The sequence below is a fragment of the Clytia hemisphaerica genome, unplaced genomic scaffold (assembly GCF_902728285.1).
Source record: "Clytia hemisphaerica strain Z4C2 unplaced genomic scaffold, Clytia hemisphaerica genome assembly, whole genome shotgun sequence".
NCBI classification, from domain to species: domain Eukaryota; kingdom Metazoa; phylum Cnidaria; class Hydrozoa; order Leptothecata; family Clytiidae; genus Clytia; species Clytia hemisphaerica.
Window position 1 is genome coordinate 50253 of NW_027104412.1, and position 23753 is coordinate 74005.

Consider the following 23753-nt stretch of genomic DNA (forward strand, 5'->3'; position numbering starts at 1 on the left):
TGGTGGGATGGAGCATGTTGCATTGCATCAACGCGAAAAAACTTCTCGTGTCCCCAAGCCTTTACAGCAAACTATGAAAAGAACAAAACTGATTAATTTTTCACGTTTTAAACGCCGTGCTAATAAATTCCAATTGGTTCAATAAAAACAGTCTTTTAGTAAAAAGCGGAGCCTAAAATCGTCCAAAGTGATTATCTCACTGAAGTATGTTGTTAAATGGTTGAAATTAGTTTAGAATTTCTTTATTGGACTGAAAGATATCTAAATTTTTAAGGTGTAAGTAAAGTTTGGTTTTTTGAAAAAGAAATCAAGAAATTAGGTCATAGAAATTCATAGATATTATGAAGTTTCTGTTCCGTTTTTTTTCCAGACACACTATTTATACAAAAACAGTTCTTTATTCTTTAACCATTTGGCTTACTTTCCGTAAGGTGGATAATCCAAATCTGTAAGACCTGGTGGAATTTGTTTGAATCCACCTGAATGAAGAAATGCATTCCAACGTCTGTTAAAAACCAATTTAGGAGGACAAGAAACACACCCGACGGTAACACCCTTCCAACATGCTACATACTGTCTTGGTTGGTCCGGATCGTTAATGTTTCCAGAAAATTTCGGACCTTGTTGTGGACATATATCTGGACATCCGAAAGTTGTGGCTGGTTTGAACGGTTTAGATGTAACACATTCGTCTGAAAAATAGTGGTCGAAAATACTCTTTGTCAAAATGTTTTATACAGTATCCGACATACATCAGCATGGATAGGATTAACTAAAAGTCAAGAATTTGGACACAAATCTGGCTGGGTTTCTTTTGGCAGTTCCCCTTATTTCTTTTTCTTTAAAACGATTAAACAAACTTAAGATTTTTTCTTACCATGTTGAGAATAAAGACATTGGTTGCAATCCTCTTTGAAGACTAGACTGGATGGCCAACATGCTTGACAAGAGGCTACTCCATCACTACATTGTAAGAAATAATGTTGGATCTTCTTGTATGTTTTTGGGTTACAGTAATATATTCAAAGTTACCATCGGGTTTTCCGTTACATTGACTGTTGTAGCATGGTACTGGTGGTGGGGTAGGTCCGGTGATTTTTACCGGAAAGAATGCGGAAACAGCTGGGAAATAAGAAATGAAAAAAATAGGAAATGAGAAAATCAGTTCGTCTTGCAAGATGATATTGCATTCATCTGTTGAAAAATACTTTTTAAAATAATGAGAAATATTTCTTAGATTCGTTGCAAGTATGTTTGAAGAAAATTTGTTAGAAATATAGTCAAGAGCGTGAAAAGAAAAATGAAATATAAGAGATAGGATCTTCAGTCGTAGAGGTAAAAGGTTATACGGGTATCAAGAAATACAAAAGAAATTGAATGAAAATACTTACAGTTCAAAAGCGCAAGACTGATCAGTACCACTATCGAGTTCATCACTGGTGGTTAGCCAATTCTTTAGATGGTTTCACTGTTTATGTGTGATTTTTAAGTTCATACATGTTTCTTTTATGCTAATAATTTAGGTCAGGTCAACAATAGAATTCTAAAGACAATGGAATGGTTTTAGGACAATTGAATAATCTTACAAACAAGCTAATCACGGAAATCACAACTGTATGAATATCTTACAATACGGAAATATATAATATCCTGACCTCATTACGATAATGTGATCCCAATTCTTCATGAACCCTCTTTGATTGTAAGAAGACGTAAACGAGCAAGACTTGATTGACAGGTGATTAGAATAATTATAATTGCAACAAGATGAAACACATCGTTAAATTTTAGTTTCAGCAAAAGATCAAGAATTTAACTGTTTCGAAAGATTTCAATGTGGGACCAAGTCGGGGGTTCAGGGGGTACCCGATTCCGCAATTCCGCCAATTTTTTATCCAATTTCCGTCCAACAGCCTAAAATTGAACCGAAATTCCACCACTGAAAGTTCCCTTTAAATTCAAGATTTTTGTCAAAAATTCCACGAATTTTGAATAATTTTTGCCAATTCCGAAATTCCACACTAAAATTGTCTAATTTCCGTCTCCGTCGGAGAACCTAATTTCCGTAATTCCGTCTAAACATGAAGGTAAAACGACTGGAGGGCTAGCTCATTGTTTCCATGTGCGTTGGTCTCATTGATTGCGAAACAATAGAAGAATCACGTGATGTTGCGTCGGAAAAATTCAAGGTCTCGATAGCCCAACCTGATTGTATGTAAATCAACTTCAACTGGATATCGGGTTAAAGAATAAAGCGTGAAATGTGAAAATGTTGGGAAGAAGTCAGATAAAACTTTTCCCCTCTATACTGGAAAGTCCATGATTATCGTTGTTCAAACCGAGATTCACCTTCTAATATAAATAAAGGTAAAAGTTATATTTAGTGCTTGTCTATGTTGTTTTTATGTCTACTGTATACTTCTCTGTACTAATCCAATTAGACTAATTGTCTAAATTGACTGATTGATATTCACTTTTTTGTCAGTTTTTATAGCTAGGTGGATTTCTAAGTGGTACTTTGATCTTTATGAGTTTGCATTCACTCATAAAAAGTTATTTTTCAGGTCTCTCCGCCCACACAGCCATGTTCGTCACAGAAATACAGAGATGGGACAAATTTCGTTTGATAAATCGAGGAGCGATGTGAAACATGGTGTGAATTTGGCAATATATGATATGGTTGAAAATTAACTGCATACAAACTAAATGACACGCCTCCCTGCAGCTAAATCTAACTCTTTTACATTCAAAATCCAACTGTTGAATCAAAGTTTTTGTGCGTCAAAACTATTCATTCCATCCATGGCTTGTTATTGTATTGAAAAATCTTAAATTGTATATGGCGACAATTGAAACCTTCTTGATGGTGGCCAGTCGACAGTTGCAGTTTCAACTCATTTATGGAATAAATATTCCTGAAAACAAAAAGAATTAATAAAATGTTATGAGAACTGCGAGAACTGGTGTTTTCAAAAGAAAAGACTTGTATTAATTTATTTGTAATATTATATTACTACCAACCTAAAATTTGCACTGCTCTGATTTGCCAGCTGGAAAAAATTTCCCCAAAATTAAGAACAGTTCCTCGTTTTCCAGGGGAGAAATTTTTACTTGAGAACAGTTATATTTTTCCAGCTAGGAGGTAAAAATACTTTCGGAACAGGTACGAAATCACCAGGCGATTGATTTTACGCGAGTTAACTGTTCTTATCTACCAGGCTGACAAAATCATATAAAAACAGAAACTTAATTTCCAGCTAACAGTTTAAATATCTGTGCGAACAGATTGACAATTTCCAGATGTTTTGTAGAACAGAAGGTGAATTTTCAGCTGCCACTTCAGGCAACCACATTCAGTAGGAAAAAAAACAGATCTCAAAGACTTTTTGACTTTTTTGAAATTTCCTCAGAACAGATCGGAAATTCTTAGACACCTTATTTTTGGATATCAAACTATTTTTTCTTAAGAACAGATCAAATTTTCCAGCTGGTCCCAATCTTCAGTAGAACAGATCATATTTTCCAGCTGGTCCCAATCTTCAGTAGAACAGATCATATTTTTCCAGCTGGTCCCAATCTTCAGTAGAACAGACCACTTTTTTCCAGCATACTTTTTTCTTTAGTTCGCTAAGAACAGACCGCCAAATCCAGCTGGAACGTGCCTTCAGAACAGATATTTTGAAGTCCCCCTTCGGCGGATGCTTTCGCCAGACTAGAAGGAAACTTGCATAGCCATCAAATGACTGACCAATCAAAGCAGCAAAATTTCAAAACAAATCAAACGCAGCTCCACTCGCAGCTTTACTCTACCATTTTTGTTTTGATTTAACTTTGTGTTTTAATGACCAGCCAGGTCATTCATTTGAGGGCTATGCATGTTAGCCTCCACTAATGCAAGTTACCCGATCTCACAGTAATTACACAAGCATTAATTTTTTGAATGATAAGGTCATCTTATTGATTTAACCTGTTTTTACTGACTGAGGGAAAGTGATATATGTGGAGTAATTTGTTATTCAATAGACTATCGCGTTCTCCTAAACAACGGTTTGTGTAATTTACGATGCGCGATCCAACGATTCACGATGCACGATGCACGATGCACGATGCACGATCCATGCATGATTTTGTTGATTTATGTTAATTATTCTAATTGTACGAATAAGTTTTTATAATGCTAGCTACAAACATTATATAACAACAACGAAAAAGAAATGAAAAAAAGAAGGGGAAATAATTAAATATTTCCCTATTATAGGGGAATATTTGTTAAAACGGTAATTTTTCTTCTCCTTCAAGTCTAACGCCGGTTTTGGTCAATTTCGTGAGTTTGTACATGAGTCTCTTTTTAAATCAAGCTCCGGCGGTAAAATCAGTAGAATGTTCTTTTTTCGAGGCGGAAGACGTCATTTTTTCGAGAAACGTCCGTGGAAAATATGCATACGGCACTCTATTTTCCTTACCGATCGGGCAGCGTCGCCGGTTTCGGAAGCGTATTGTTGATCGGACCATACTGCTTTGATTCTAACCGTCAAAACAAAGATGGCAGCAATAAATAGACAACAACTTTTGCTCTTTCGCTATTTTTTTTTTGGTTTTTATGCTTTAATGAGTTAAATTGGATCATGATTTTTGTACGATTATCACAAGGAATGATCGATGATGAACGTTGCTTATTATTCCTTCCTGGATTTGATTTTGTTTACATTCTGTTGGTTTGGAATGAGAGATCTCTTGTCTTGTGGATTGAAAAACAGGACATTTTGTCAACTTTCACAACAAACTAACTTCAATTTTGCTTGTATATTTACATAAATTGTAAGAAGGCAAGCGACTGTGAATAATCTGACCATGTTATACCTGAAAAATTACATACTTGCAACATCAAAAAAGTTTGCACCCAATTAATGCGACAATGCAACAATGGTTGATGAACTGATTAGCTAAAAATTTAAACATGGAGCAAAATTGACCGGTTAATGATTGAATTTACTCCCTTGGTCTTTTTATCTACATCAATGAATTAACTGGTTAGTGACAGTTAGTGAAAACTCTTTGTGTGGAGAATAATTCTGTTGCGGTTAATTTCAAACTTTTTTTAAGCTGATAAACTGGAACACCACGGCCAATATGAAAAATGTTTTGTAATGTCCCAAAAAAACAGGTCAATATAGACCTTTTCATAAATTACGTCACGAACATCACTTGCCTCGTTTTGAAATTATTGGCATGGTGATTAACTCCCAGCGGATTTTATTAAAACTACTTTCTATTTATAAAAAAATCATTTAATGTCTCAAGGGACATAATCACCATGGTAATTATTTGATTACGAGGCAAGTGATGTTCGTGACGTAATTTATGAAAAGGTCTATTGTAAATGTTACATCCTTGTGATATACACTTTTTATTGAAAGTTAACGTAGATAAAACAGTCATCCTAAATAAGCTTTAAATGTTTAATAACACCAGGTTGACCAAACTTTTGATAAACATTCCTCCACGGCTCCAATTACTTTGAATGCGGAGATTGAAAACTAATATGATGCTCAATAAATCATTTCCCATTCCACCATCAAAAGTTATACATTTTATATATAGTAATTGCAACCATGTAGCCAGTTGGTTGAAGTTGTATGAATTAATCCAAAGAGCCAAACTGCCAAAGTTCCATAATGGATTTTCCCAATGCTTCCAATATTCCTGGTATATAAAAGAAGAATAAATTCATAAGCTCTGTAACTAGGGTAACTACTGTCAAGGTAACACTAACAGTCACAAAGCTGATACCAGAAATTCGAGCAATTTTTTTAAACGAGACTGTCACTGTACAGCAGCCGGGACTTTTAAAATCAACAGGGGTCAATGCTTTAACACGAAATCTGTCAATTCTAATGACACTCATGTAACAAGGTGGAAAATAAGTGACAGTCAGTGTCAGTAGATTCACGGTTAGCTGAACTTTCTTGCTTGACGCATATATATAGTCAAAGAAGTATTGAACCTTCAACTATTCAAAAAATGTAATAAACAAAAAGAGACAAAACAATACCAACAAGAGGACACAACAACACAACATGCTCAGGATGAATATTCATAAAATGGAAACCAGGTATGTGATATCAAATGATGACGAAAGATCTAAACTATTTGTACATAATTCTGACACCCCTGTCTCAGTGCCCCGGTGGCATGATTTCAGTACATGATTTTTTTCAGTACATGGTTTCAGTACATGATTTTTTCCTACGTCACTGCAGTAATCAAATTTTTATTGCACTCATTTGTAATCATCCTAAATGGCTTGGGAATTCAAGAACTCTTTTTTATTGTCGCTGTCTTTATTCAATTTATATCTCAATTCACAAATGAGTGCAATAAAAATTTGATTACTGCAGTGACGTAGGAAAAAATCATGTACTGAAACCATGTACTGAAAAAAATCATGTACTGAAATCATGCCACCGGGGCACTGAGACAGGGGTGTATTCTGATGGAGCAGAAAAACAGAAATGGGACAATGGTGTATTCTTCGGAAGTATCTCAAAAGCAAAAATGCACATCATGATCTAAATCGACCAAAAGGAAAGAAGCAACTCAATGTGAGAAAAAGTAAAATTAAACACAAATAAAAGTGACTCAATATGAATCAATTAAATTAAATATATTCAAAGAAAACACAAACTCTGTTCTTCAGTTTTCAACCTACATAGGATTCCGGCCATTTTCGAAAATATCCTCCCAAATGGTATAAACAGGGTAATGTAGGTAGCCTAGCAATGTTGATCAGGCATCACCACAGATGAGGTCGTAAAAATAAATGTGTTTCTTTGAATTATTAAAACGCGCGCAATAGTATAAAAACAAACTCAAACATAAAACCTACGGACCTGCCTGACCTACCAAAAACTAGCTAGAGAAGTACTACCCACTGGACAAAGTTGCCACATCTTTGACCCGTTCTGCCACTAACGTTGCAGATAATACATTCGAAGGTAAAGAAAAAACACTTGAAATAGACTGCCACCATCTATGACAAGGGAGAAGAAGATTGAAAGGATGGAAAAAAGCATGAGAATATTTTGAAAAGTTGGGTGATAGCCCGGTTCGATGCCTCGTATCCCCGTGGCCGCTCACCGCAAAAGCTGGTGAACGACTGCATTTAAACTGAGTTGAAACCTTGAAAATTCAGAACTGTGACGTGTAATGACTCTACGCAGACTAAGATTGAGTTTACCAACTGTAGCGCCTTGGGCACGCATTCTTTGAATAAATATGTGAGATTTGTCTCTCAAGTCTTCAAATAAAAGAGTGGGTCGAGCTATTCTCAAAAACTCACCAACAAACGAAGAATAAAAAATGGATTCTGGCATATTACTGTCAATGTGAGGCATACGAACAATAGAAAAAGGGAAGGCATCGCGTTTGTCAAACAGCTTGTAAACAAAAACCCCGTCTTTGATGGAAATGTCAAGGTTAAGGAACGAAGCATGAGATCCTGAGTGTTCAACTTTGAGCTCAAGTTCATCTGGATAGATTTCTCTATATACTGATTCGAACATGTTCCCATCGTTTACAGCACAGAGATCATCAATGAATCGTTTGGTTGAATGAAAATGACGAGCCTTCACTTTATCTTGTTCAATCAACTGGGTCATATATCTATGTTCGTATTGATATAAAAATAAGTTAGCCCAAAATGGCGCTGGATCGATGCCCATTGGGATACCTATGACCTGACACATGACAACATTGCCAGCTTTGAAAAAACAATTTTTAATCAGATGTTTGACAGCGGTTTTCAAAGAACTTTTTGAAAAGGAAATAGACGATTTAGGTTTCGTTCTCGACCAGTAAGCTTTGTCGTTCTGGGAGATGGCAATATATTTCGAACTACCTGCATCAAAAACAAAGTCAATAACCTCTGCCAATTCTTTAATAAGTTTGTCATGAGGGATCTTTGTGTAAAGAGTACTGAAGTCAAAGGTGGAAATAGACTTAGCATTCTTCTTTTTATTGATACGGTTTAAGGACTCCAAAACAGGATTGCAATTTTGAAGCACCCAAAACTTATTGTAATTACTCAAGAATTTTGACTTTGTGTGAAAATTTTCTATCTGTCGATAGATGAGTTTAAATACTAAGCTTATAGATTTCGAAATAATTTAGTAGAACAATGTTTTGATGCTATGATAAATCGCTTTCCTTTGGGATGTTTATGCTTTTTGGGGGTCCAATAGATACTTGGAAGATCCAAGTCTTTGTCCGAAACCGTAAACCCAAGACGTTTTGAATACAAAACATTTTCATCAACAATCTCCATTTTGTCACGATGGACTTTGACATATGTCTCATATATATATATATCTGAATGATATTTTTATCTGCCCCAAATAGAAATCAAAATAACAACAAAAAGGTTTTACTCACCTCCAAAGAGTTACCAGTGTTGGTAAAATCAGCTAAATACTCTTAACATCTTGTAATAAAGTGCAGGGGCTTCTTTGTTTTTGTCGAGCAAGATGTCGGAAATGTTGTTCTGCCAGCAGTTCTGAGATGCACCAGGGTGTCATGCCATGGCATTGGGAGTGAAGGTATATGTATATAGAGCTTCTTTATAGATAGGCATGTTTACCATTTACTTAGTATATCTAGATATTTATAATGTTTGATCTAAAATACAAGAAAGGAAATATATATAATCGTTATACCTACTAAATACTCTCTATCTTCCTCCCCCCTTAAAGTCCAACAACAAAAGGTTATAGGGCATATACACTACTGTCCATCTGAAAAGATGAGGAGAACATGGTCTCAAGTTTATATACATATATACATATATACATGTTTATGTGATTAAGTGAGTCTCTAAACAGGAAGCTGAAACGGAGCAGGGTATCCTAATAGTTCGCCCTGTGATGACACAATTCGTATCAAAAAGTCAAGAAGGTGTCAACATGACATCCAGATTCTAAGAAATAATGAACAGGGTGTCTTAACAGTTCGCCCTGTGATTATGATGTGTAAACCGTATCATACAGTCCAGGTACCTATTTCAACACATAGTCACTCAAATGTCTAGGGACTCTTATTGCGTTGAGATCGCCTGGGTTGTAGCGTTGAGTGTTGTGCTTGTTGAGCAGAGCGTGTAGGAGTACTGTACGTCGTAACCTTTGAAGGTGAACCATTAGAGGCAAATGGTGTTGATCGAGTAGGCTCTGCTGATCGTTGGATGGTTGACGGTGTTGGTTGGACGTCAGAATGTTGTACTACAATTCGTTGAGTACGTGGTGTTGTAACTTCCCTCATCGGTGGTGCAGTTGATGTTGGACGCTCATTGTTCTTCACTGCCACGGGGGCAGCAGTTTTGTCCAGTCCTAAATATGAGGGGTGATTTGGGAGGACTGGACGTGGATATGTAAGTGTCGGAGGTGAAGTATGAGTGTGAGTTAATGGTTGTGGAGCGGGAAGTGATGGGATTTGGAAAGGAGAGTTCTGAGGCATGACACCGATGATCAGAAACTTCCTGTTGCGGAGAGTAACTCTCCCTGATCCATCCACTCTGACAGCATATTGATCGAACTGTCTGACTTCAATGATTGATCCAGTCCTGTCCCATTTGCGCGGATTTGGACCAACTTGATTCTGGATACGTACATGATCTCCTACCTTCAGTGGGGGTAGGGGCCGGGTCCCGATGGCAAGTCGTTCAGCAGTCTTGAGGTGATGTAGTCGTAGGGCTTCCTCACGCTTCTGGAGGGTGTCTTGCCAAGTGGGATGCGGACGATACTTTCCAGGTAGGATTGGTACTGGTGATCGGATGGGATGGCCAACTGTGCATATAGCAGGTGAGATTTGTGTGTCTGGCTGTGGTGTATTTCTGTAGATGAGCATAGCCTTTTGAAATGCATCAGTGTCGAGGTTCCCACTAGCATCTGTATTGCCGACAATCATGCGTTTGACAGTCTTGACGCCAATTTCAGCACGGCTGTTGCTGTGAGGGAAGGCAGTGGAAGATATACGTTGACGGATTCCCCCTGACTTTAAGAAAGACTCTGTTGATCGGGAGGTGAATTCAGGACCACCATCGGATGCAAGCTCCTCAGGAATGCCATACGTAACGAATGAGCGACGTAAGCAGTTGATAAATCCAGCACTCTCATCTTTAGCACGGTCCACGATTGGCCAATTGGAGTATCGGTCAACGGATACCAGGTAATACTTTCCCATGTAGTGGAAGAAGTCGGGTGGGATGACGATCCTGTCTTTGAACATAACGACACCGTCTAGTGTTGATAAGTCCGATCGATATTAGTGACACGGGCGGAGTACTTCCGGAAGTTCGTCTAAATGCTGAACGAACCCAGATTCAATGATTTCTGTGAGTTGAACCATGTCGTTGTCGCTTGAAGTGGCTTCCTTGATCATATCCCAGGTTACTGAATTGCATGTGGTGGTGATGGATTGGTTCAGGAGTCCCTCTTCGACTGCGATTGTTGAAGTTGTCTGACCAAATACTTTTGATGGAAGAACTTGATGGGCTTTCGGCGGTAATAGCTCAGTGGAGTAGGTGGAGCACACGTCGTCGGGTAGGTGCATCTTGTCAGGTGACCTGAGTCCACTGGGATGTCTGGACATGGTGTCTGAGACGCAATTCTTTCGGCCTGGGATGTAGCACATCTTGAAACGGTATCGGAGGGTCTTCTCTTTTAGATTTCGTAAGCGACCATTGGAGATTGTATCTAGTGAGCGATCAGAGAAGACACCAAACAAGGGTTTGTGATTCACTGCAACGATGAGATTATCGCAGCCCAAAACAAAGTGTCTGGCTTAGTAGAGTGCATCGGCTACTGCAAGGGCTTCACCTTCAGCGTCATTAAGCAGCATGAGTGAGCCGTCTACCGACGAGTACTATCTTCCAACCAGTGTTACAACAGAAAGGCTTGATTTCAGGGCAGTCGCAATGCTTCTGGAACAGCTAGTAACCAATGCTGGATTTCGACCAATCGGTGGCAAGGCACGTTGGTTTTCGTTTGTCGAATATACGGACACCTTTTTCATTCTCTACCACGATTTGGCGTTTGGATTCATCGAAGATCGTTTGCAGTCCTTCATTCCACTGGAACTTCATCGTTGGTTTCAGTAGGGAACGATGTTATACTGAAGGCATATGTGACTTGATTCACAAGACCAAACCATGATGGCTTTGATGATTTTCTCGTTTGGACGGACAGAGGTAGGCGTGATTTCAAAGCTGGGAAACTCGACTGTGTCGGCACCGAATGTAAATTTATCAGGGTTCAATATGATACCATTACGAACGCAAAGGTCAAGCCACTGTGCAGTTTGATGAAAGCTCCCTTCCAAGGTATCGGCCCATTAACATAGTAGAGAATCATCTACAACTTTGATTTTGTTCGGCAAGTCACTGGCTATTTCATCAAATCTTCTTGTGTAGCCGTCACCAGATGAAATGTAGCCCTGTGGTGCAGGTATATATTTAAAGGTCATATTTAATGACCCTGTCAAGTTTAGTTCAAAAGGATCATTTTGTCAATAAAGTGTCAAAGAATTCTATGCCACCGCAAGTGCTCCAGTGAAACAGGGTTCTATATCGTTCTGTTCTACTTACTTGAAGTATTTAGATTTTTCAGGTTGATCGATGCTTATACCGCCACTCTGTCTGAAAAAAGGGCCGATTCTGCTCCTCGGCCAACCATGAAACCCCCTCCCAAATATTCCCATTCTGATAACAAACTCAGAAACTGTTCATATAGATCCCACCATCGCGAGCCAGGACCGATAAACGATTCTGCGACTTAAAGAGGCCAGTACCGTATAATTGGAGGAATCGTTTATATCCCCCGTCAACGCGTCCATCAGAATCATCAATAGCGTAAGGGGGGTAGATAAGCCATGGGGTCGAGGGTGTGTGATTATGTACATATTTATACAACTTACATGTAATCCAGCCAGGTCGTGTAGCAATACCATGTAATTTGAATTCAAGCAAAAATTAGGTGGAAGTGGACCCAAAACTTAAGAAATTTAAATATGATGTAAAAGTAAAACTTAACGAACAGCTAGCAAAAGTATACATCGAAAATTGCCTTATCTGAATTTGGTTATATTTCTTGAAAAAAGAGAAACTTTTTGGTTTTCTTTGTTCGGGCTTGAAGCCCTTGGAGCTTGTCTTACTCTGAAATTCAAGGCACTAGGGTAATGTACCCTCAAGAGAATCTTTATCAGTTAATCAAAAGAAGACACTACAAAAAAAAGAAGAAAAAAAAGAGATTCCATACACCAAAGCAAGGAACTGCCAGAGCTGGTCAAAAATAATTTCGCTTCCATCTTTGATGAACTAAGAGGATGTTTTTAAGATACACGTTTTGCAACTTGTTGAAAAGCAATCGTTAAAATCAGTTTTCAAGTACGTGAGCTACATGGAAAATCTAACAACAGCGGTACTCTGTCGGTGAAATTTGTGGGAAAATCCAAGGCTGTGGTCATTTAAAAATGAGCAAACTCCAGCGGAGTTCTCTATGATTTTTTTTAAACTTTAACCCTTCTCAGGCAAGAGAAATTGAAGCTACTTATTTCCCATCCAAAATGCGCACAGAATGGATTGTATCTAGCGGTTCCTTTGTTTTGAAGGACTACATTTTTTGAAATCTAGCGATAGATTTTAGTTTCAACCCGACGTTTGTATAAAAACTACACAGGGGCGTTCTGGATGGAAAATAAGTCGTTTCATTTTTCACCCAGGAGTCTCGCCTCTAGCCCCTCGGCCGCCCCTTGGGCTTGAAAGTAGATGGGTGAACTTTCCAATGATAGTCATCTCAATATGCGCTATAAAAGCATTGTGATGTTTTCTTACCACATAAAGTAACTTGGAACGCCTCATTGAAGCCATATAAAAATCGTCCAATCAGAATAAACGAAATATGAAAGGGCAAGGAATATAAAAAAATCCCAACGATAATAGCACATAAAATCAATAAGCAGGAAAATCTCATCTTCCTTGACCCATTCATATAACATCCGATCATATGCTCTAAAGCGTTTAGCATTTCAGCAAGACTAGGGGTGCTTTTTCACTACGCTAGATAGATAAGTGGTTCTCATCAACGGTCCTTTTCATAAATTTCTAAGGGTTGTAAAAAATATACAATGAAGATTCGTGCTTAACATCAAATTCTGATCGCTTCATATTAAGATTTCAGATTTAACGTCGAAAATTGATCATTAAACCTTTTGTTCTCCAAGAAAGGGCTAGACCCCTCTTGGCTTAATGACCAATTAAGCGAAAAAGGCAGCATAAATAAATTGGTTGCCATAAAAGTAGCAGAATGTGCAGTGGGATTCTTTTGTAAACAATTGGTCAAATGGGAAAAGTGTTTTCTTTCCCGATAGAGTTGAAGAGCAAACTTTCATATGTATTGATTTGATACAAAAGACGAGGAATCTTGTCACAGAAAATGTTCATTAGAAGGCTGTAATTCTAAATCCCTTGATATGCGAGTTGATGATTTTTAATAAAATTTTCTTCAAATTCAAAGGGTTGTAAACGCTTTGCATGGTTTCAGCCCACTTTTCAGGTGCCCCCATTGAGCATGGTGCCCCCAGCAATTTAGGTCCCCTCGAAAAATTGCTTTGAGTTAGGTACCCCTATTCAGCAGATAATTTCTTTGAATTGACACCTTTTGTTCTTTTGTCATTCCTAAAATCATGCTCACGCATGAACGCCTGCTAATAAGCTTTGTTGTTATGCTATAAAGATGGCGGCTGTAAATCAAAACATTCACATTAGAAAAATATAGCAAAAGATGGCGTGATGGGAAACGAAAGAAAAATTGGATGGGAAACTAGGTGCTGGGGTAAAAAAATTCAATAATTTGAAATATTTTTGAAATATTAGATTTGGAAAATATAACCAGCCCCCAAAGCCTCCATCAAGACAGCTAGGTACCCTTAATGAATAGGTAACCCCAAAGAATTGCAAGGCATTAGCCCCCCTCTACTAACCTGGCCTAGGTGCCCTTCAGATTTCTGGGGGGGGCTGATACCATGCGCTTTGACAACTGTTTTGGGAGTCAGTAATGCTTTCCTATCAATTCCTATTACGACCCTTTGAATTTGGAGTTAATTGCAGCATGGTTCACACAATTTAACTGAAAGTAATTATAAGTCAGTTGTTTTTATAAACAACAGTGGAGGCAGTTCTTTCATTTTATGTAAAAACCAAACCATATTTCACTGCTGATAAATGTTGATGCTCTGAATGCCATTTTATTGCAAACGATCTATTTTCGGTGTATCTTTGGTTTAATTGGTCATTAAGCCAAGAGAGCTCTACCCCTCTCTTGGAGAACAAAAGGTTTAATGGACAATTTTCGACGTTAAATCTGGAATGTTAATATGAAGCGATAAAAATCTGATGTTAAGCACGAATCTTCAGTGTATATTTTTCACAACCCTTAGAAATTTATGAAAAGGACCGTTGATGAGAACCACTTATCTATCTAGCGTAGTGAAAAAGCACCATGTAATACAGTCTGATTTGGTATGAATTTTTTTTCAAAATCTTAATCGATTTTCTGTAAAAGTGATTCTGAGCTTTTGTTTCGTTTATGTGCTGAATTGTTATCGACAAAGGGAGTGTTAATTGCGTGATTCTCTCATTTTCTTTTCAGAAAAATTGTATTCATTAAAGCAGCACAGGAGAAAAATCGTTAAATTTTTTGTATTTTGCACGCATTTTATAATCCACTGATACATATGGTCGAGGGTATGTACGTAATTATCGGACAGTTGCGAGTACAATATGAGATATATTTTACGAGTTCCAAGTTTTTCCGTAAGGCGAGGAAAATATATGGAAAATCCGGAACGAGTGAAATATTTCCATGTTGTTGTACTATTTCATGATAGATTTTTAAATACCAAACGAAAGAAAAATCAAATCACAGATCAGATCAGATCAAAATATTATCCTGAATTCACATAATAGAAATACCTCGTAGACTTTACAATGATTTTTTTAAATCTTTTTTCAATCTAATTCAATAATACAGATGGATGTATTTGCAATATAGAATTGTACAGACTTGGGAAGCTTTTAGAAAATCTTTAGAGAAGTATGTATTAAAGAAAATTATAATTGAGGGATCGAGGATAAACTTTTTTTTTTGGGTTTCTCAACACTTTTAACAAAAAATTGACTTTACAAGTAAGTTATTTGGTAATTTATTCTGTCAAGAGTACCAGTGGATACTACCCCTTAAAACCTACAAAAATTAGAGGTGCCCTCTATCTGAAAATTTAGGTGGAATCTACACTCTTTGTGTTGAAAGTACGATGTTTATGGATTTCTTCCCTTAGCCAGTGATGTTTTGTAGTAACCAGTTTTCAGTTTTTCACGAGGAAGTGAAAAATGCCCTTTTAGCAATTTACCCCTTAAAAGGGTTGATACTTGAAATTGAAATTTTATACCTAGCAAGTCGATTTGGTCTATATTTTTGTTTTCTAAAACTTTATCAGAAAAGTTACCTCTGATAATCAAACAGCTTAAAAGATCTTCTAAAAAGTAGAAAGTTAGTCAGCATAAGACCACAAAACCCACAGCGAGTATCAACAAGTTTCGATATTTTTGGCAATTTCTCGTTTTGGAGGTGAGCATCCTCTTTAACCCCTGGTAGATACACAACACTTCTCTTGCTTTGTTTTTTCGCGATTCAATGTTGATAGTAGCTTTGAAAAAATCCGCCAAATTTTCTTCCCGCCAAAATTTTTTTCTTTAACGTAAAAGAAAACGAAGCGCCTTCAATATTGTACAACTTTGGTCCAAATTTCATATTTATACCATCAGCCAAACTGGAGTTATTCAAAAAACAAGTTTTGCTGACGTCAGCATTTTTTTGCTTTTTACCTAATATCTTTTTTTTGGTGTAAAGATTAATTTTCAAACAGCCAGTCTAGTGATCTTCACTCCAATACGCTCCTTTCGTTGTATGAAGTGATATGATTTGACAAGTGGAAGTGGTGATAAAAAATTACGGTAAACTTGGACCTGCCTTAATTTGCCTGAGATGCTTTCCAAATATTGGACAGCAAAGTCGGATTTCTCCTTTCCCACACTGTATGTTTTAGAGTGCTCTGAGACTGCAGAAGTCCTTGATTTATGAAAATGTTCTTTAAATCTTTGATTGAATTTGGTTTTACCAACGTAAAGGGACAAACACAAACGTGAGATAATATATATACCGCGGTCGGAACACGAAAGATTTGTATCAACAAGGTAGCTTCGACCCTTAGTTGGCGATTCAATTTGACTGTTTGCAAGCAAGCAGGTTTAATTGTGCTTTTGACATGATTTTGGAAAAGAAGCTTGCCGATTGAAGGTCCGTTAGATTTGGCAACAGCGTGTCTAATTTTGTGATGAACAAAAGTTTTGTTAATTCGGTTGGCAAAGGTTTCGATGTTATTTTCGTAAGAAGTTTCTGATAAAATCACCCACCTGACTGAGCTGATTTCTGATTCAATACGTTTTGGAATTGGGGTAAGGTTTCTCTCAAATGTTTGTGCCTGTTGTAGAATGGGTAATTAACCTTCTTCTTCGAAAGTTTTTCAAATTGTCTGCAAAGAATTGAACTATTTGAAATTTTTGGAAAAGATTTTCTTAGTTGGTGTATTAAAAATTATGGATGTTCTTCTACGAAAAATTGGGATGGAAAATCGGTCAAAAACTGCTATTTTTAAGAATTTGAGACAAAGAAGCTTTTACAAAAATTTTTCGAAAATCTATTTTTAGTTTAGTTAATACTTAATATTTTTCAATAGCTTTTAGCCGTCAGTGAAAAAACACCCTATATTTCGACACTGTGTTTTTCATTTTCAAGTCTGACAAATCAAAAGTAGAAGCATGATGAAATATCTACAAGCTAAATAGCTAACTTTTATACTGTTCTGATGGCGCAAGGTCAATTGAGTAATTCGATTTAAATGATAAACCAAGTCTCCTGGTTTCCAATTCGAAATAACTTTTATCCTTAAAGGTACTTATAAAAAACATCATTGTCAAATTTGGAATGGAAGAAAGTCCTGAATACAAAAAATGGACAGATCGGCTCAAGAAAACAACCTATATTTCTTATTTAATAATTTTTCTTGGTGGTTTGGAAGTCAATGCTGTCCAAATTGTACTTTTATATTATTTGGAGGAGAATTTTAACATGACTCCAAACCAAAGCAGACTGTATTACAGTCTTGCTGAAATGTTTAACGCTTTTGGGCAGATGACAAGTGGATTAATGATTGGACGTTTTATGGACAGAACAAGGAATTTAAAATTAACCTGTTTATTGATTTTATGTGCTACCATCGTTGGGAATTTGTTATATTCCTTGCCTTTTCATATTTCGTTTATTCTGATTGGACGATTTTTATGTGGCTTTAATGAGGCGTTCCAAGTTGCTTTATGTGGTAAGAAAACATCACACTTTCCCCCTAAAAAGTTTAAAAAAACTTCTCTCGATATTGAGATGGCTATCATTGGAAGGTTCACCCCTTGCATTTTCGGTAAATTATCGAGTCATCCTCATGGATTTTGTCTAAATCATAGAGAACTCCGCTGAATTTTGCTCATTTTTAATTGACCTCAGCCTTGGATTTTCCCACAAATTTCACCGACCCCTGAGTTGTTAAATTTTGTTATTTTAGCACTTCCCTCTAAATATCTCCTAATAGCTTTGCGAATAGCTAAATATCAAGACGAGTTCATATACCAGTAAATAGAATTTTGATTGATCCTTTCTTTTGCTGCCGAAGTCCATAGGTATTTTCGAGAGATTTTAATTTGCAGACTAGCAGGTCAAATTAGTAAATGACTTCACGTATAACAGTTTCGTGGCATGTCGGGCTCACACCTTGCCGAGTGAGATTAATTCTATCTTTGTTATCTTCAATTTTCATTAGGCGAATTCAAAAGATGTTATAAGGAAGACGATCTGATCAGAATTTTGAGTTGGTACGAGCTCTTCTTCGCCATTGGCATGGCTGTTGGACCTGGTGCACCAGTCATTTTCTCGTGGGTGAATTTGAAAATTGGTAAATATAATATATTTCATAAATTCGTGTAAGATAGCTCTAGTTTAGTGATCGACTTTCTACCTGTCTATTATAATTCGGAATAAAAGTTGGCAGAGAGTTGCTGGCTGTCTAAAGACAAGTTAAAGCTAATAAGGGATGCCGGATTGAATATAGGATATTTAGGTACAAAAATGGGCTAAAGGTTTGTATGGGAATCATTCTCATTTGTAATGAAGCCTCTCCAGTTTTATTTCATTAGTTGTCAATACAATTTTACAGGACATTGGTGGATCAATAAATACAACGCATTGCATGTTTTCCTGACACTCTTATTGGTATTATTGTTAATTTTACTATGGTTCCAACTCACTGATCTATCGAAAGATCTAGACTGTATGAAAGAAAAACATTTGCGTCAGCGATCACAATTGCAATGTAAGAAAGATGAGCAACGTGGTAGCTTAGCTTCTACAGAGCACCATGATAACGAGAGGTACAATAAGAAAGGACAATCACGAAAACTCATGAAATGGAAAGAGCTTTTGCAAATTGATATTATTACATTGTGCGGTTGTTATACTATTTTACGATACGCTGCAAATGCATCCGCAGCATTAATTGCAATGGACGCTACTACATTATTCCATTGGCCAGTCAGTTGGATTTCATGGCTCACCATAGCTGGAGCTGGCACTAATTTTCTTGGAATAACAATGTTGATAAAATGCGGTGTCTTCAAAGGAATAAAACGAAATTATTTTTGCTTTTTATCGGCGATAAATACAACTATGTTTATTCTTGCACTGATGCTGTTACCGAAGATTACAAGCATTAAGAGTTACACTTTTCAATTACTTTATTTGACTTTCCAAATACTTGCTAAAGGATGGATTTATTTCAATGCCCAGTCAGCAGGGAAGATTTTGGTTTTTAATACTGTAACACCAGAGAATTCTTGTCTGATTGACAGTATCAGGTCAGCTGTTGGTTGCTTGGCTCGACTGTTTGCTTTTGCTACAAGTTTCTTATGTTTTAATTACCCAGAATTTTTCTTTTTACCAATTGGAACAATTTTGTTTCTAGGGAATTGTGTTATAGTTTACAGATATAAGGCTCATATTTATAGACAGGGTCAATAGGACGTCAGTCTCATCGATGCACTTGGATAAGGGGGTCAACTTGCTTATTTCCAATCCAAAACCCGGAATTAAATAGATATCTAGCCAATTCTAAACAAAATTCAAGTATTTACTACAATCGGCGCCGAAATATATTGGATATCTTGGGAATGCAGAATTTAAAGATCGGGCGAGAATTGCAGTTTTAGTACTTCCACTTTGTTTCATTGGATTTTTCGATTTGGAAGGGGTTAAGTGACTTCCAGGCTATATTATCAGCCTTATTATAACATTTTTGAGCTTTTACATCCAAAGATTTTAAGTGTTAAGTCTAATGTTAAAACTCTACCTTTAAACCATACTTCAAAGAACCTAAAAATCACTTACGGTTTTAAAGTTTCGAGATAATTATCCTTTTGTGTCAAATTTTCGGCGCCGATTGTAAGTCTCACTTTTTATTGCCAAAAAGTCCGGGTTTGACTCTTTTCTGCTATACTATTGACAAAAGAGCCAAATTACCCATACAAAAGTGTCACAAATATATTGTTGAAAAAATTATTTAGGGTGAAAGCTTATTTTACCTAATTATCCTTCTAGTAATACTTTGACCCTTCATTTACTTAAAATTTAGCATCGATGATTCGAGTCTTCCACTCCAGCTCGAATATCTCGAGATATTTTGGTTTAAATATTGAAAATGATCGATATTTTTTGCTGAGTCAGCAGTTTTTCGGCATATTTAGCAGCCTTAAAAATGAATTATCTCGAGATTTAGACATCGAAAAAAAATCCATTTTTAGATACTACTAATTCAGGGCTATCCAGCTGTGAAAATGATTTTTTTCTGAAAATTCCCCCAGAAAAATGCTGACGTCTTCGGAAAACACCCAAAACGTCGATTTTTCGCCTTAAAGATGCAACTTTTCGGCATCACGTGGTCGAAACTCAACAAATAACCCTCATTTTCTTTACTTACTTTTCACACTGAATCCGTTGGTAATCTCAGATATTTGATTTTCAGACTTCAAAAAAACCGTTAGTAAATTGGGGACCCTTAATAAGTTCATCGATTAACTAAAAACTGACTTACTCGAAAACAGCAGGAGATACAAAGGGAATTTTTTTGTCGATTCTACACCCTATTAGGAGCATAATATCAAAAATTTGCCCTGATCTAAGGGGTGCCCTACGAAAACTACAGTGGACTACTCGGACGCTGGTCTAGTAGCTTGTTAAATTTTATGCCATTTATCATTCTTTTATAATTTTATAATATTCTTTTATAATTTTATAATATTCTTTTATCATTTTATAATATTCGTTGATCATTGACTTCCAAGCCCAAAGGGCTAAACTCGAGACTGGATTGAGTTCTGCAAAGAGACGAAAAATTATTTCCTAGATAAAGCTCTTGCTAGAAGCCTGCAGTACCTAGTACAAGCCTTATTATAAAGCTTTTTCTCGGCTTGATATCTTCTGCTATCTTCTCAGCATAAGCTTTTGTTTTACGTATACTGACACTCAATCTCTAGTTTCTCGTATGCAATATCTCCCATAATTACTAAATGACGAACTGCTTATTGTTATACTTTGTTATATTGCAATACCCATATTAGTTTGTTAACAAGTCACAATTCTAGATACATTACAATCTCTTCTCTAGCACAAGCCATACTATTACGTCAGTAAGCAATACATGTTTCTTAATTTCATTAAAATTTTAAACCAAATATGTTACTTGAAATTTATTTTTATATACAGTATATGTTCATAGGCACTGGTACAGACCCCTGCGCACTCTTATTTATATTCTATATGCCTATTCAGTTGTTCGTTTACTTATCCACATGGTCTCAATCAGCTAATTAGTATTTACAATTCCTATCTCCAATCCAATTTTATTTAGTCCAACCTAATTCGGTAATTTCATATTTCATCATCTATTTCATTGGTGGTCTACCAGTATTATGTTGTTGTTTTTTTCGGTAAAGTTATTAAATTTATTTCATGTTCACCTTAAAATATTGAAAATGACAAACAGGCCTTGCAATACCGGTTTATCTTCTTTTGGCTGCATTGTAATTTTATTACTTCTGGTCGCAGGGACCAGCTATCGTCCCAATTCTGAGTTAATCTTCTAGATATAGAAGGTGCATTCTACTTACCAATTCTACTTTGTTAGCGTAGCCGGTCAGAGCATCTCACTAGTATACATAATGATTTTCTAAATATAAATATTTTTCTAGACTTCTATACTATATAATATTTTCAGCCGAAGAGCCAAATGTAAATTTTGGAGATTGAAATATATCATTAAATATTTCCCGTTTTCCAAAAGGTAATATTTGTTAAAACGGGCTTTCTTCTCCATTTTCAGATATCAAAACGCCTTCAGTACGCCCTGACTGACGCCCGTTTTAGCGCTTAAAGAAAGTCTACTTTATAAGAATCAAATCAATATCTCTTGATTGAAGGCAATATGCCTTTCGGTAATTAGTTCTTACAAAGTAAACAAAGGATGGCAAAAATGATGAGCATATTTATCTTTATTATAAGCATCTACTTTATAAGAATCAAATCAATAACTCTTTATTGAAGGCAATATGCCTTTCAGTAATTAGTCCTTGCAAAGTAAACAAAGGATGGCGAAAAAGATGAGCATATTTATTTTTATTATAAGCATCTACTTTATAAGAATCAAATCAATAACTCTTGATTGAAGGCAATATGCCTTTCGGTAATTAGTGCTTACAAAGTAAACAAAGGATGGCGAAAAAGATGAGCATATTTATTTTTATTATAAGCATGTGCTTTATAAGAATCAAATCAATTTCAGAATTTTTGGCGTTTTCACTGTGATAACATATGAGCGATAACTTCTCTTTTTGAGATGTGAGCGACCGTCTATCCCATGTCATCTCAAAAGTAAAGTTGAAACCAAGCTTTCTTCCTCCAACTTAAACTTTATCGATAAAACGAATTTAAAATCTACACATGCGTAATTTTGCTTACTTAGGGATATTTTGATAGGAATCTCTGCGGGGCATTCTTAGCGACAGCTACTTGCTAGTATATGTCAATAATTACCTTCAATTTTAAGGAAATATTTAGTCGCAATTTTGCGATTCTTGTTATTATTATTATGGGAAATGAAACGACTTATTTCCCATTCAGAACGCCCGTGCGTTGTTTTTCCAAAAATGCCGGATTGAAACTAAAATCTATCGCTAGATTTCAAAAGATGCAGTCCTCAAAAACAAAGGAACCGTTAGATACAATCCGTCCTCATGATTATGCCGTGTTCTAGGCGTGTTTTTGGATGGGAAATAAAAGTGGCTTCACTTTTTCTTGCTTGGGAAAGGTTAGAGATTCCACTCTAGCCCGTCGATCTTTAAATCAATGTCGTTAATCCTCTTAGCCTGATCCATAAGTTAAAAAAGCCCACTCAGTTTTACCTAAAGTTCTGATGGTTGGTTGATTTAGCGCACCTCCAGTCGGGTTCATCTGCCCTTAAGCTTAAGCCTGAAATATTTCGGTTGGACCTGTCAATCCCCGAAAACGAGGGCTGGGCGGTCTGGCGAAATTTTGTAATGTAAAGCTTCCAGATGTTGAAAACTTGTCCGACTTTCACAGCTTTAGCGTGCTGGAAGAAAATTTCTGCATTAGGGCGAAAATAAAAAAAATGTAGTGTTTCCGGAAACCGGCCAGGTGTTGTTGTTGTTTTTTTTGTTTTGTTTTGTTTTGTTTTTTTAATATTTAGCGATTAATTCTATTAGCGACGTATCACATTCCTCAACTCAAACGCCTCATCGAATCAACTACAATAGTTTTTTTCACAATCTTGTTTCAATGCCTATTCCTCAGCCTAAATAAAATCATAACATATTTACGAGATATTATTTATCTAAGAATAGTTAGTTTATTTATTTCTTACTGTCTGCCATAATTTATCTAGGACGACTATCTTGCGAAGAAGCCGTTATCCAGTCTAATTATTACTAATCGAACAAACTTCCAAACGTCATATCTCAGTATTCTGATTCCGAGCATCACTTAGTTTTCCTTATTCCTTCCCGATGAGTCTTTCTTCCCGTATCTGTTCGAGTTGTTAGTTATTTATATATTTTATACACACAGCATATACATTATATAACACTTTTCTTGTAAGAAGAACCAATATTTTTGGAGATCAAGGAAATAATAATGTTTAAAAAAAAATTAATTAAGTAAGGAAACATTCCAGTGTAAACGCGCTCATTGGGTGGTTTCACACTGTTGCTTGAAACTTTTGGTAACAAAAGAGGGTACGATCCTATATTTTGTTTTCTATTTTATGAAATTGGCACGATCGCTTGAAAGTTTCAAGCAAAATTCAAGCAAAAACGATTAAGCTAACGAGTAATTCATTTCGCTTTGTAAACTCAAATTTATTTGCGACTTTATTTACGACCAACATTTATAAGGATAAGTTTGTTTCTTATGCGTGATTTAATAGAAAAACTGTTAATTTGATTTGATAAGATATTCATATTAACACAAAGTTTACTG

At 36.3% G+C, this 23753-nt stretch overlaps 2 protein-coding genes and 1 long non-coding RNA gene across 3 annotated transcripts; 1 reads left to right on the forward strand and 2 right to left on the reverse strand.

Annotated features, from left to right (window-relative positions):
* Positions 1-329: 329 nt before the first annotated feature.
* Positions 330-1565, reverse strand: LOC136820250 (uncharacterized). Its single transcript, XR_010848542.1, has 3 exons — positions 1392-1565; positions 878-1122; positions 330-692 (listed from the first exon to the last, which is right to left on the reverse strand). It is a non-coding gene; the product is annotated as an uncharacterized lncRNA (long non-coding RNA).
* Positions 1566-9078: 7513 nt separating this feature from the next.
* On the reverse strand, positions 9079-10275 carry LOC136820225 (uncharacterized). The gene has a single exon (XM_067076411.1). It carries the CDS (start codon positions 10273-10275, stop codon positions 9079-9081), a length of 1197 nt encoding a protein of 398 aa, XP_066932512.1.
* Positions 10276-17069: 6794 nt separating this feature from the next.
* LOC136820249 (uncharacterized) lies at positions 17070-19479 on the forward strand. The gene is made up of 3 exons (XM_067076444.1): positions 17070-17481; positions 17974-18105; positions 18367-19479. Exons 1-3 carry the CDS (start codon positions 17088-17090, stop codon positions 19224-19226), a joined length of 1386 nt encoding a protein of 461 aa, XP_066932545.1. The 5' UTR covers positions 17070-17087; the 3' UTR covers positions 19227-19479.
* The last annotated feature ends 4274 nt before the right edge of the window (positions 19480-23753 follow it).